Source organism: Setaria viridis, chromosome 2 (genome assembly GCF_005286985.2).
Source record: "Setaria viridis chromosome 2, Setaria_viridis_v4.0, whole genome shotgun sequence".
NCBI classification, from domain to species: domain Eukaryota; kingdom Viridiplantae; phylum Streptophyta; class Magnoliopsida; order Poales; family Poaceae; genus Setaria; species Setaria viridis.
The window spans coordinates 42,047,110-42,059,441 of NC_048264.2; the positions used below are offsets into that span (position 1 = coordinate 42,047,110).

At 44.5% G+C, this 12,332-nt stretch overlaps 2 protein-coding genes across 10 annotated transcripts; both read right to left on the reverse strand.

Annotated features, from left to right (window-relative positions):
• Positions 1–1,222: 1,222 nt before the first annotated feature.
• LOC117843480 (uncharacterized) lies at positions 1,223–6,856 on the reverse strand. Of its 9 annotated transcripts, none has more exons than XM_034724078.1 (17): positions 6,638–6,856; positions 6,026–6,144; positions 5,779–5,898; positions 5,648–5,683; positions 5,396–5,530; positions 5,156–5,239; positions 4,971–5,089; positions 4,727–4,828; positions 4,242–4,358; positions 4,105–4,158; positions 3,857–3,923; positions 3,038–3,091; positions 2,541–2,630; positions 2,036–2,101; positions 1,920–1,952; positions 1,577–1,674; positions 1,223–1,483 (listed from the first exon to the last, which is right to left on the reverse strand). In XM_034724078.1, exons 3-17 carry the CDS (start codon positions 5,866–5,868, stop codon positions 1,303–1,305), a joined length of 1,326 nt encoding a protein of 441 aa, XP_034579969.1. In that variant the 5' UTR covers positions 5,869–5,898; positions 6,026–6,144; positions 6,638–6,856; the 3' UTR covers positions 1,223–1,302. The 9 variants fall into 9 exon arrangements, with proteins under 9 accessions (XP_034579969.1, XP_072147686.1, XP_034579968.1 ...); XM_072291585.1 differs by having other exon boundaries at positions 5,156–5,248; positions 6,026–6,070; positions 6,638–6,855; XM_034724077.2 differs by having other exon boundaries at positions 5,156–5,248; positions 6,638–6,855.
• Positions 6,857–7,379: 523 nt separating this feature from the next.
• On the reverse strand, positions 7,380–11,912 carry LOC117843479 (uncharacterized). Its single transcript, XM_034724076.2, has 5 exons — positions 11,576–11,912; positions 10,751–10,800; positions 9,987–10,064; positions 8,838–9,783; positions 7,380–8,332 (listed from the first exon to the last, which is right to left on the reverse strand). Exons 1-5 carry the CDS (start codon positions 11,729–11,731, stop codon positions 7,709–7,711), a joined length of 1,854 nt encoding a protein of 617 aa, XP_034579967.1. The 5' UTR covers positions 11,732–11,912; the 3' UTR covers positions 7,380–7,708.
• Positions 11,913–12,332: the final 420 nt, after the last annotated feature.

A 12,332-nucleotide genomic window follows, 5' to 3' on the forward strand; every position in this document is an offset into this window, starting at 1 on the left:
CACCTCGTGGGGCCTTCCATGCCAACTCGCTGCCACAAGCCCACAACAGGGATTTGGACTAGCTGACTAGCTGTCACCGAACACGACGCGGCGACCAACCTGCGAGGACGTGCGACATGTCCGCCAGTTTTGTTTTGTTCGCCCGTGTGTGCCAGCCAGTCAACAATCCAGGCGACCACAGACACATTTCGTTGTGCTGGGTTTTCGTCTCAATCCACAGGCCCCAAACGGCCAAACCATGCATTCCGAAAGCAGTAAATCCATCTCACCTTAGCAACATGCAGATATTCACAGCCAATGGCAAAAACACCACTGGAGCTATGCCAGCACACATCAGCAGTTAAAACCACTAATTTCCACTGTTAGTATGTGGGTACCACTGCCAGAACGCCCATTGATGCTGCTGCTGCTGCTGCACTGTCACCTTTCATCGTAGTACTAGGAACATAATCAGTTGATGGCGTAATCAGTTCAAAATTTAGATAGACTAGGAACATAAACAGATAACTAGATACACTGAAACAGAGCCTCGAAAGCACCCGTGCCAGCAGCTTATAGCAAACCAGCATGACATCTGGGTTGGATAAGGAGCGTGAACCCACACTTCACACAGGAAACTCACCGAGGCACCGCGCTGAAATTGTTCATGTGTGGTCAGGTCATCTGTTTCTGTTCCGTCCTTCAAATTTTATACAGCAAATTCAACTCCGCTAACACCAAAAACCCACCCATCCCCCATCCAACCAGCTCGCAAGACGCCAAATCCAAGGCATTGCTAAAGCCGATTCAGTCCACCGGCCCATACGAACTTCCTCAGCTCCCCTCGCCGCTGGCGGGAGGGGCCATCAACCGCCCGCGCTGTAGCGTTTTCGACCCAATAACCGGGAATTTCAGCACAAGGACTCCAGCACCAGTCCCCCGGAACTCACTGGCGTCCTGAGGACGACGGCCTCCACCACCTCCTCGCCGGCGTCCGCGGGCGCGCCGAAGTTGTGGTACTCGCCGGGCGGGGGCGCGAACGGCTGGTGCCGCTGCAGCAGTGCCCGCGCCCTGGCCTCGCCGGCCGCCGCCGCCATGGGGATCGGGGCACGCGCGGAGCCGCGGATCGGAAGGCCGGCGCGCGGTGGGGAGGCAGGGTTCGGGAGCTGGGATCTGAGACGGCGGCGGGGGGCGAGGGTTTGCGCGGCGGGAGGGAGGGGAAGGTAAGGGAGGGAAGAAGACGAGGGAAAAGTGGCACAATCCGTGCCGTTCGTTCATTTTTTTTTTAATTTTATACAGCATCAATTATGCAAGTATACATTCTCAATCAATGGTCCAAATGGGATATTGTGTAACTATGAAGACTGCCAATCTACTGTGGGTTTCTATTCCTCCGTTTTCTTCGAGAGCGAGCAAACGGATCGACCCATGTTCTGTCTTCCCTTGCGGCCCGGTCCCAGCGCTTCTGGAAATCACGAAGCTCAGATCGTGATTTTCTCCGGATCTGCAACGTTGAAACAAAATTATGACAATCTGTACTACGATCATTTTAATTCTTGTGGTGTCATTTTTAACTCAAGGGAAATGCAGATTTTACAAGTGAAGTGGCACTGTAGCAGTGGGTTTTTTTTTCCTGGAGCTCTGAGGTTTCAGATTCCAACTGCATTTTCTCCCGACTGAGGGATGAGTTGACATCTGATACGATGCGCAGCAGCTAAGATCAGTCTTAGTGGATGTTTCATCAAAAGTTTCATAACCATTAAATAACATGCCACATCATTCATTTTGATGATGTGGCAAGGTCATTGTGAGGAGAGAGGTGAGGAAGTTTTATCATATGTGAGAGGAGATTCATCATATGTGCACGGTTACCAAGTTCTCAGTCTTATTAACTATGTCATGAAACTGTGCACTAAGACTTGCCTGATTTGTTAGCTCACCTTTGTTCGCATGTCGAGGCCTGCTGCCCTCCCCTGGTTACAGATTATAACACAAGAGTTATGCAGAGGTCACATAAGAAAACGCAGCATTACGATGTCATGCACAAAGAACATACTCTTGTCTTTTGCACTTGAGCATCTTTCCGACGGAGTTGCTGAGCTTTTTTGCCTCGAGTGCCATCCTTCCAGAATTCAAAAGGAAAAAATACAGGAAACATTCAACATTACTTTGCACATGAACAAAGAAAATTCATACCATACAAGATGTGAAGGTGCAGATACAATAAGGAATATCAGAAGAAAGTCCTATGGCAATATTTTAATGCACTTTCCACCACCTACCACAAATCACGACAAAGGGCTTTTATTGTCTCCTTAAAAGACTTGATTATGAAAGGAGTATATGAATTATGCAAACAAGTGCGCTCAAACTGTTATTCTCAAGAACAGATAAAAGCTTTGTGTGTTGTTTCATTACAAGGTGCAGCTCAAATTTGGAGTGTGCTGAAATATATTGCTATGATGTATTGTTCTTATATAAGTAACAAATATTGTGAATGTGTGTTTTAAAGAGACATCAAGGTTCCAACTTGCAACACTAAAACAGAAGTTTCCACAAACCTTTGTCGTTGTCGAACCTCCTAATGTCTGCACTCCTCGATGAACTATAAATTCACTATCAACTACTCCGATGTTCTTTGTCCTGTCACCCTGAAAGCAGTATAAGAAAAAACAAGTTATATTTAGAGTGTTTGCCAAATAAGAAGATATCTTGGACAATGAGGTCACAAACTCAAAGTTAATATAGTCTGAATTAAAATATGCTAGATGCTTTAGAACATAAATGACTACAGAAGTTTGTATTCTTTTATATCAATTAACCTCGGGCAAAAAAAGATCACTTTCAATAGATTACCACAGAAAAATTATATTGACCACATGAAAAATAGTGCTATATAATTTTCTCGGGAATACTATCATAATTAATAGTTTTCATCATTATGATAACAAATAATTATAAATCGAGAGAAGCCATATGAACAACTTAATCAATAAACACTTAGATGAAATTAAATTATAAAGCATGCCACAGTTACTCAAACAATATTTAAACATACCTGAGCACAATACCCAAACTTGTAATCGATGCCCCATCCATGGATAAGATCATTCTGTATAAATATAATGTAGATATATCAATAGCTGGAATAATCCACAAAAGTCAACCAGGTCGAAGACAAAAGAGAATATCACACAAAGTACTTTCTTTTTTCGAAAGCAGGTTAATTATATGTCGATGTATCATACTCTTATAGTAATCAAACAGTCAGTTTAAATATGATATATGAATTAATGTGGGCTCTTTCTCCTTCCTTTGCTCCGGACAACTGCAGCAGTGACAACACAAGTAATGACATAAAATGAAAACGTATGTAGCATCCACAGTCCAAACTAATCTTAGTTGTGATATTAAAAATCCAGAAATATATTGGGCCAATGATACAAGTAGTTAATACCTATCTAGTATATATTAACTGCTTTTGTAGTCATATTATTTCAGAAAGAAGCAAAATATAGATACTTAATACATTTTAGAAAGAAAAAAAAATGTGAAGACCTAAGGTATTTCAGAAAGAAACAAAATGTGAAGAATTAACACTAAGAGAGGTCAGTGTAAGCCCCAAGTTCCAAAATGCACTAGCTTTGCCTGTTTGGGTTTCCGTCCATACTTTTCTCAACATGGTTAACCACAGTTATGTGAGTCCAAATACCAACCAGGACTAGCCATACACATGGACATCTAATCCTATACCATTTTGTACAACCCATGCCCACAACTTACGAACCGCTGAAAGGAAAACGGTCATACTGTGTGGTACAATGGTAAGTTCAAATATGCAAACCTAGTTAAGAAATTATATGAAGACAAAGTCTACCTGAATAAGATGCCACACACATTGCCAAGCAGACTTTGAGAAAACCGGCGCCATGCCCTCAACCCATCTATGGATCAAATAATTATCATGTCATGGACAGCTCTCAATCATATTTGTCGTAAGTGTACTGTGGTTACTAAACAGTAAGACGATACTGGTGTAACCAGATCAAGCAGTAAAAATGTAAAGAGTTAATCATCAAAAGTTTCTGTTGTAGCACAAGAAAGGATTCAAGAAAGAAAATATACCCAGAACAAGGCGGTCCTTCTCTTGAACATTCTTTGTTAGCCCGACTAACTCTTCTATACAAATACACATGCTGTTTGATTTAGTTATGATGTAACCACAAGTTTCCAAAATAAAGGTTGCACGACATGGAACTTACCTATGAAAACTCCCTGTTCTTTTACGAACAGTTATCCGGTGATGAATTTCAGAAAGTTTAGAGTCAAGACCTGGTTGTGATATCTCCAGCCCTTCTGATTTAACTATATTTAAGTATCTGAAGGGAATTAATGCATTAGCTAAATTGGTGCAGAGAATGAACAGATCGAACAAACTCCTTTTGGGGAGAACATTAGCATAATGCCATTTCTTCAAAGATTTCTCCTATCTGGAACAAGTACTTAAAGTTGGATTACTTTTAAGAAGGCAAGTAACATTAGACGCCTAGGACATGCCTGGCAGCAGAAACATCTTGAAAACTGTCAGTTTATATTAGTAGCAGCCTGAACCATGATTTAAAAAATCCAATAAACTGGACTCTGATAAAATTATACGTTTCTGTACATCTTTCCTTGTTTGTATTTTTTTTTACTGCTAGGCAATGATAAGTTTGAAGCATCAGGTTGCTTTCATGTAACACTATACCTTCTTGGGTTAAAGTTATCTACTTCCAGATCTTCGTCCCAAAGAAAGATGTACTGATACATGGAGACAACAGAAGGATGGAGGAACCTCTTTGCAAACCACCTACAAAAACAGATGCCTTGACATTTTATCTTGAAGCTAAACGATACCAGATAAAAAATGAAGGGTAGAACAATACCCTTTTTTGGTTGCAAAAGAGAGACAAGGCATGTCCAATCTCAGAGCAAAGAAGGAAATACCATACCATTTTGTCTGGTTAGAAGCAGCTATATGTATCACACTTTTGCTCCACAGCAGATCATTCCACCCGTTGACATTCCCATCATAATGGAACAACATGGCTGTAAAATTTTCTGGAAGAAACTGAACACTCAAGAGTTACATGACAATTATGTGCAATTAGTTCTTACGGAGGTAGTAATGAAGTACCTTCTTTATAATAGCGTCCACAGTTTTTTTCTGATTTATACCAGCAGCAATGGCAATCAAAAACTGGTCGTTCTGTTTAGACTTCTGCTGGAACTAAACACTTACAGAGCATTAAATAACTAAATAAGATTTTGTACTTATGAGGTGGGAGCAGCTAATGGTTGATGAGTTTGACAAGTGAAACCAACAGAAATTTTGTACTGGAATCAAAGCTCTTAAGAGGAGATGTACCCAACTGACCTGTGACTCTGCACTTGTCGTCAGCCACAATGGCTTCAACTCCATGTCGGAGTTAGACTCCACTATACCATGGGGCAAATATCCAATCCTAGCAACAGCTTTTTGAGACACCTTGACAGCAGCTCTGTCAGACACCTGATGTTTAAAATGGAGGCGCAATCCATGTCTTAGTAGCAAAATAAACTCTGCTTCTGGGTTGATAGGGAGGAAACAATTTTTCTAACTTTTGATAGAAATAATTTGTCCACATACCGTCACTGTATCAAATGGTCGAGATTTTGCTTCCAACTGTAAAAATTGCATAATCACATCAGATTCATCCTTCAGGTATATTTTTGTTCAGAGAACTCCGTTTTGAATAAACGAGGGATATTGATTGTTACCGATGTCTGCTTATGTTGAAAGTTAGCCATGTTGTAAACCAGGAACACGATAATCACGCACAGGACCAATAGATGCAACCGCAGTTTCATCTTAGGATAGCTATCGCCCTCCTTACCATTCTGTGGAATCAAAAGTAGGTAGCAATACAGAATCGTGACCTCACACTGAACCACCCTTTTAAGAGCTCAGGAATTGTAGATGCCACTAACAAGCAATGAATCATCAAAAGAACACATGCAAACTCACCTTATATTGCAAGGCACTAGTTTTTGACTTTTTTTTCCTGTAGATCTGGAAACAGATGAATCAGTCTTCTTATGGTGTTAAGATGCAACTCGAGCACGTCAGGATTATTTCATGACACCCTGCATGCAGGTCATAAAACATAGCGAATAATATGTTGTCATAATTTTATAATGTAAAGATTGACTCAGTTCATTTGGGGTGGTCCCAAAAAATGTTCTAAGGCGTGTTGCTTGAATTCAGACGTATACCACATAAAACAAAGTGTAAAATTCTTAACAATTAGAAAACAGAAAAGGAGAGGGAGAACGCGGGGGCGAAATCTCAAATGAATATGTGGACATCGGAAGCAAATTGACGGCAACGGGGTGTGACGCACGCATCGATGCCGAGCGGAACGGGAACACTCACACACCAGCCGCAACCAAATTACGCTACTCTTATCCCCTAACCCTCCAGTTGAAGCTCGGGAGTCACCTCGCGGCAACGAGGGCGTCACAAGAGATCGTTTCCCAATTGCGGGTAAGAGCACCCCAAGGCACGATCAGGACCAATCCGTGATAGCGCATGGATGATGGTACTCCCTACGGGTCGAGAAGAAGAAAGCGAAATTACCGCGGCGGCGGGAGGAGCCGGCGACGAGTCCGCGGCGGGCGGGAGGCCTCGGAGCTGAACGCGCAATGGGCGGTGGAGGAGGCGCCTCTCGCCACTCGTCACGCCGACCTCACGGGCGGGCGGGCGCTTGGCAGCGAGGGCACCGGCGGTGCCTCTGCTGCGTGTCAAAGGTTAACGAAACGTCTCGCGGTGCCGGAGCCCGGAGGGATTGGGAAAGGTTGGGGGTGGGGGTGGGAGTGGGAGGGGGAGTTGGGACGGGCTGACGGGGACGGGCACGGGCACGGGCGGAGGCGGCTGCGGGGAGGGAGCCAGAGAGCCGACGCGCGATAGCGACGGTCGGGGTCAGCGCATCAGAGGAAGGGCGACGGGTGGCGCCTCGCCCAGGTCGCAGCGCCCCACACACGGGGCGTCCTCCGCCCGCTCGCGCGACGAGCGCGCAGCTGCCGTTTCGGCCGCGCCCACGACCGGGTTTTCCGGTCGGTTTGTTGGTCCCTGCAACAACAACACGTGAACTCGCGAGGCCGTCGTGAGTGACAAAATGCACGCGGCCCACGAGTGGGATGCAAAAGAGATGATGATGGATCGATGCACAGGCACCACCGGCCCAACACTGCCGGCGTGCCGCTTCTGCTTCTCTGGTGCTGCTGGAACACAATTTTAGCTAGCGTGGAGTTTGATCTGGTCCAGCCAGTCCACTCCACTCTTGTTGTGTTTATATAAGCATCAGTTCACACGGATAACAAGCAGCAACAATTGCTCAGACAGACATGTTGGTGCAGTTCTGCTCGTCCAGATACCTTTAATCTGGAAACTGCAACATTACACAGTCAAACATGTATAGCCTAACTCGGAAAATCTCTACAGGCAAATAAGGGTTCCCTTCTAACTGTCCTTACTCCTCGCTCCTCAGCCCTTACAAAAAAAAAAAAAAAAAACAGCTATCCCTTCCTGTTACATCAGTTTGATTACTGGGCCAAAGGTTTTTTGCCAGGTAAACAACACCGTCTGGAAGGGACTAGCCTATGATATGGTTAAAGCTGTACACAGTTTTGCATCGAGCTGATGGTAGCTTCACCGCCGGCTCTTCTTGCCGCCTTTGCTGATGCTATCCTCAGCACTCCTCTTCCTGCCTTTGCTGGGGCTATCTACCTGTGCACCAGCACCCCTCTTCCTGCCTTTACTGGGGTTATCTTCCTGTGCCCCAGCAGTCTTCTGCCCACTCTTTGGAGGCCGACCAACGCCTCTCTTCTTGTCCGGCTCATTTCTCTGGGTAGTCTTTTGATTGGCTGTTAATGATGTATCACTGCGAGAGCTCTTGCCCTCACCCTCCTTGGCAGTAGCTTCCTTTGAAGCAACCTTGCTTCCCCTTGCATCACCAGGGCCAGGACGTCCAGGCTGCAGGGCTCGAGCATTCTGCTTCACTACAGAGGCACCAGCTGTTCCCGTCTCTCCATGGCTCTTCAAGAGCAAACTTGTACTCTGCATCACAGTTTTGCATGCAAAGCCCCGAAGCTCAACTGCAGCCATATGCTCCAATGTAGCCTTTGGGTAGAAAGCTATTACATTATTCACAAAAATGAGAATGTCTCTCAGAAGCTCCTTGGTGGAAGAGATGGCGCCACTCTTGATCTTAGAGTGAAGGGTCCGGAAGTCCATATGCCGGCGAATCATCTTCTTGTATCTAACCCTTTTCCTCTGTAGACGAAAAGGTAAGAAGTGAGATAAAATTCAGATCCATATGTGTTCCTGCTATTCGACTGACCTTGAATGATTTGATGGCACAATTAATTTGAGAAGTAAAATAAATCTTGTACAAGACTACATAAGCAAGCACTGCATGGTTTCCCTAATTCAACAAGACCAACTTCAGACACATAATAAGAAAATAAACTAAATTAAAGATCCATAAACCTGTCTTGACTAATCTCCTAGCAGGAAAAACAGTTTAGCGGCTCTAACAGAAGTTTCAAAACTATTGACACACACATGAAGCATCCCCTCTCATCATTCCAAAACAATTATGACAAGGTATCTAGGTCATTTCCTCACATAGCTCTCTCAATTATGACCTCCTTAGTCTTTATCAAAAGTCAACATAAGTCCGATATTAATCAGTGAAGGAAGTATATACCAATAACTTATACCATCTACTGAGGCACCGGAAATACAAAGGTGAGTAAATTAGGTAAATCCATCATACCTGGGTATCAAGTTGGCGTTGCAACATTAAACAGTCACCTTGAGTGGATATAGAACTCAAAATCTCTGTCAGCTTTTGTTTAATTTTCTCAACCACAGCCTGACCACATTCTGCCTTTGGAGTTTTCAAGCCCTTCTTCATGACATCAGATTCTGCTTTAGGAGTTTTCAAGCCCTTCTTCATGAAATCAGATTCTGCTTTAGGAGTTTTCAAGCCCTTCTTCGTGACATCAGATTCTGCTTTGGGAGTTTTCAAGGCCTTCTTCGTGACATCAGATTCTGCTTTGGGAGTTTTCAAGCCCTTCAAAACATCCGATTCTGCTTTGGGAGATTTCAAGCCCTTCTTCATCACATCAGATTCTCCATTTGGAGTTTTCAAACCCTTCTTCATTACACCAGATCCCACATTTGGAGTTTTCAAATCCTTATTCATCACACTAGATTCTACCTTTGGAGATTTCAAACCCTTCTTCACCACAATAGATTCTACCTTTGGACTTTTCAAGTCCGTCATGCAGCCTTCAGAGGAACCCTCCCTCTCTTCTATGCACGCTGTAGATGTAGGGTCACCATCTCTACTACTATGACCACCTTTTATAAGAGTCCTTCTAGCTCTCCTTCCTCTTTGCTTTCTAGAACCCCAAAGCAAGCTATCTTTGGGGCAGACCTTCTCAACTTGGGCCTGGGGATATGGCTCATCTGGTGATGGATTATTAGCTTGAATTGAATCAGTATCACACCGCTGCACTTGCTGAGATTTCTGACTGTTGCTTGCTTCCTCTGTGAAACTAGCTGCTGATGATCTGTCTCTGGATGCTTCTTTACCTGAGGAAGTATCTGCTATATTTTCGGAGTGCGAACATGATTCAGTATGACTGGTGCGGCATTCAGAACTCCCGTCACCATGTTTGCTATTGCTAAGGCTTTCAATCACAGATTGGAGGGATCTGGAAGGGTAAAAGAAGATCATACTTTACCAAAACGTAGAGAAAATCCAGAAAGTTGGCAAAGTATCAAACAATGAATTGCTTGGATGAAAAACAATAAATACAGATAGTATCCGGGAGAGTCGACCATATAAGAACAAAATATCAACAACTTAAGTGAAATGCAAAAATGCTCAGATAAGAGTGAACAAATTGGCACTAACCCAATAGAATTTTCTGACTTCTCCAATTCCCTTTTCAGTTCAGCAACTCTCTGCTTGCGAAGCTCTTCAAACCAAGCACTGTATTGAAGCAAATACAATGATCAGAACTCAGATGAATATAAGATACTTCACAACATACAATTATCTATATTCAACTGCAGCCATCTGAAAGGCACTTCAACGTCCTACATTTTCACATACATAACTTATTAATTATTATTTATGGGATTGTGAATACAATCTTCAAACTGAGATTGTTGATGAAGTGGTCCAAGTTTTAAAGTTTTTTTTCCCTCTTTGTCCGCTTGTATTTTATCCCCTATCCAGCCTAAATCAGCTCACTGCTGGAAGTAGCAAAATGCCAACTTAAAAACCTGAAATCACCAACCCGCAAATAGAAAGAAGTGCAAGCATTTCTAATGGCTGAGTGCAGCCTTCAGAAATGCTGATTAGCAACTAATATTTAATATGATCAAATGCAGCATGCAGTGCGCATCTTATCTTTTGGTAAAACAGCAAAGATTCTTTTCAACTATCGTGCGCTATATGATGAATATGTTCAGAGATTCATGAAGTTCTTATTCAGCTGATCAGCTCCCGCACCATCATAGGCAAAACGAGCTTAAAATTCATCTGATTTCAACTTCTTGAAATACATAATGATATGCAGTTGTTGTTCTACACCGCGCAAATTCAACTTGCAAGGTCATGTAGTGGATAAGCAGGTATGGAATATGAATATCACAGATCAGGCGTACACTTACTTGCATGGGGAGTAGCGTGACTGTATCTCTGCAAATTTTGCTTCACATTCCTGGAAATATAAACAATTGTAAGCAAAGAACTGGTACGCAGCTCTAGTATAAACCACTCAATCAATCTGCCATAACTTAACAGCTCAAATGTAATGTAATCAGACACAGCGTGATGCGTAAAAATAGTTACACAAAGAGCACACATCATTAGGTTCAAGGTTCCCCTACATCTGCATTGCTAGAAAAAGTAGTAAGAAAAACATGCCCGGGAGATTATACAGCAGTAGCAGCAAAGCCTTTTATTTCCAAGCAAGTTGGGGTAGGCTGCCGGGAAATTATCTTGTTTCTGAGAGAAGATTTTTTACCTAATAGAGTGATTTATGTGCCCCTCGTGTGCAAGTATGAAAAGTTATGTAAAGCATTTCAATGGCTATTATAACATCTGAGCAGCAATTTGAGCACAAACTGTGCAATGTGTGTCATCATTGCATTGCTAGTTACTGTGGCACACTTCATTAATGCCTACATCCTTGTCCTTGTGACTGGGCTCCCCTTTTTTAAACTCAAAATCATGGCATGGCAAATCCTATCCAATCGAACAGCCCCTTAGCATCTATAAGGTCAGCGATGCATTTCTAGAATCACACAGCCCTAAAGACATTGCAAAATCAAGCATACCCACAGGTAGGGCCACGAAACCCTAGCCCCAATTTTCTCTCGAGACAGTTATTCCCGAGCCGGTGGGCCCAAGGGCCATGCCCTAATCCGTGTCCTAGTCGGACGCGAGCTGCAGACACACACGAGCTAGGGTTTGACAGGGTGCGGGGTGCGGACCTCGGGCGAGAAGGCGCACGGGGAGCGGGTCCGGAGCTCGTCGGCGACGGCGGCCCACGCGGCGCCCCCGTGGCGTAGCACGGCGCCGCCCAGCACCAGCTCCTCCCACGTCCCCCACCCGCCGCCGCCCCCGCCTCCCACCGCCACCACCACCATCGGGTGCCGGCTCTGGTCGGCTTGATCGCGGGGGGTACGGGCGGTGGATAGCCAGTAGGAGTCGGAAAAGGGAGGTCAGGAGGAGAGGAGAGGTGGACGAGGTGTCGGGTCGTCGCGGTCTCGGGGCGGTGGTCTGGTTTCCCCTGTTCCGCCTGCTGTTTTTCGGGTCCGGCTCGCGTGGGGGCGGGGGCGATGGGTTTTGTGGGTTGCTATTTCTGGGTCCGTGCCGTGCTAATCTCGGAGCCGCGGAGGCGCGGACCCACCCGGGCGGGAGAGCGTGCGCGAGGAGTGGTGGGGCCGCACGCCGCGCCACGGAACGCTTTTTTCACTCGCCGCTTCGCTTTTTCCCGTTGTGACCGCGCAGCGTGCATCGGAATTCGGAATCGGATGAGCCGACGGTGACCGAATTGGGTCCGTGTCGGAAAAGCACTGAACTGGGATACGAGGCGCAAACTTCGACCCTGTCACATCAGGTTCACATCAGGTTAATTAAGAGAATTAAATATAAACTAATTATAAAACTAATTGCAGAATTTTGTACTAATTCACGAGACGAATTTATTAAGTCTAATTAATTCATCATTAGCAAATGGTTATTGTA

Bases quoted from the DNA above. Each gene is read 5' to 3' on its own strand.
- LOC117843480 (XM_072291585.1), bottom strand. From the start codon at position 5,868: ATGAAACTGCGGTTGCATCTATTGGTCCTGTGCGTGATTATCGTGTTC. The intron at 5,684-5,778 runs GTAACAATCAAT...CAATTTTTACAG, and splicing joins TTCAACATAAGCAGACATCG to TTGGAAGCAAAATCTCGACC. The intron at 2,102-2,540 runs GTTTGTGGAAAC...GAATTCTGGAAG, and splicing joins GAGGTTCGACAACGACAAAG to GATGGCACTCGAGGCAAAAA.
- LOC117843479 (XM_034724076.2), bottom strand. From the start codon at position 11,731: ATGGTGGTGGTGGCGGTGGGAGGCGGGGGCGGCGGCGGGTGGGGGACG. The intron at 9,784-9,986 runs GTTAGTGCCAAT...TTACCCTTCCAG, and splicing joins AAGTCAGAAAATTCTATTGG to ATCCCTCCAATCTGTGATTG. The intron at 8,333-8,837 runs GTATGATGGATT...TTTCGTCTACAG, and splicing joins AACGCCAACTTGATACCCAG to AGGAAAAGGGTTAGATACAA.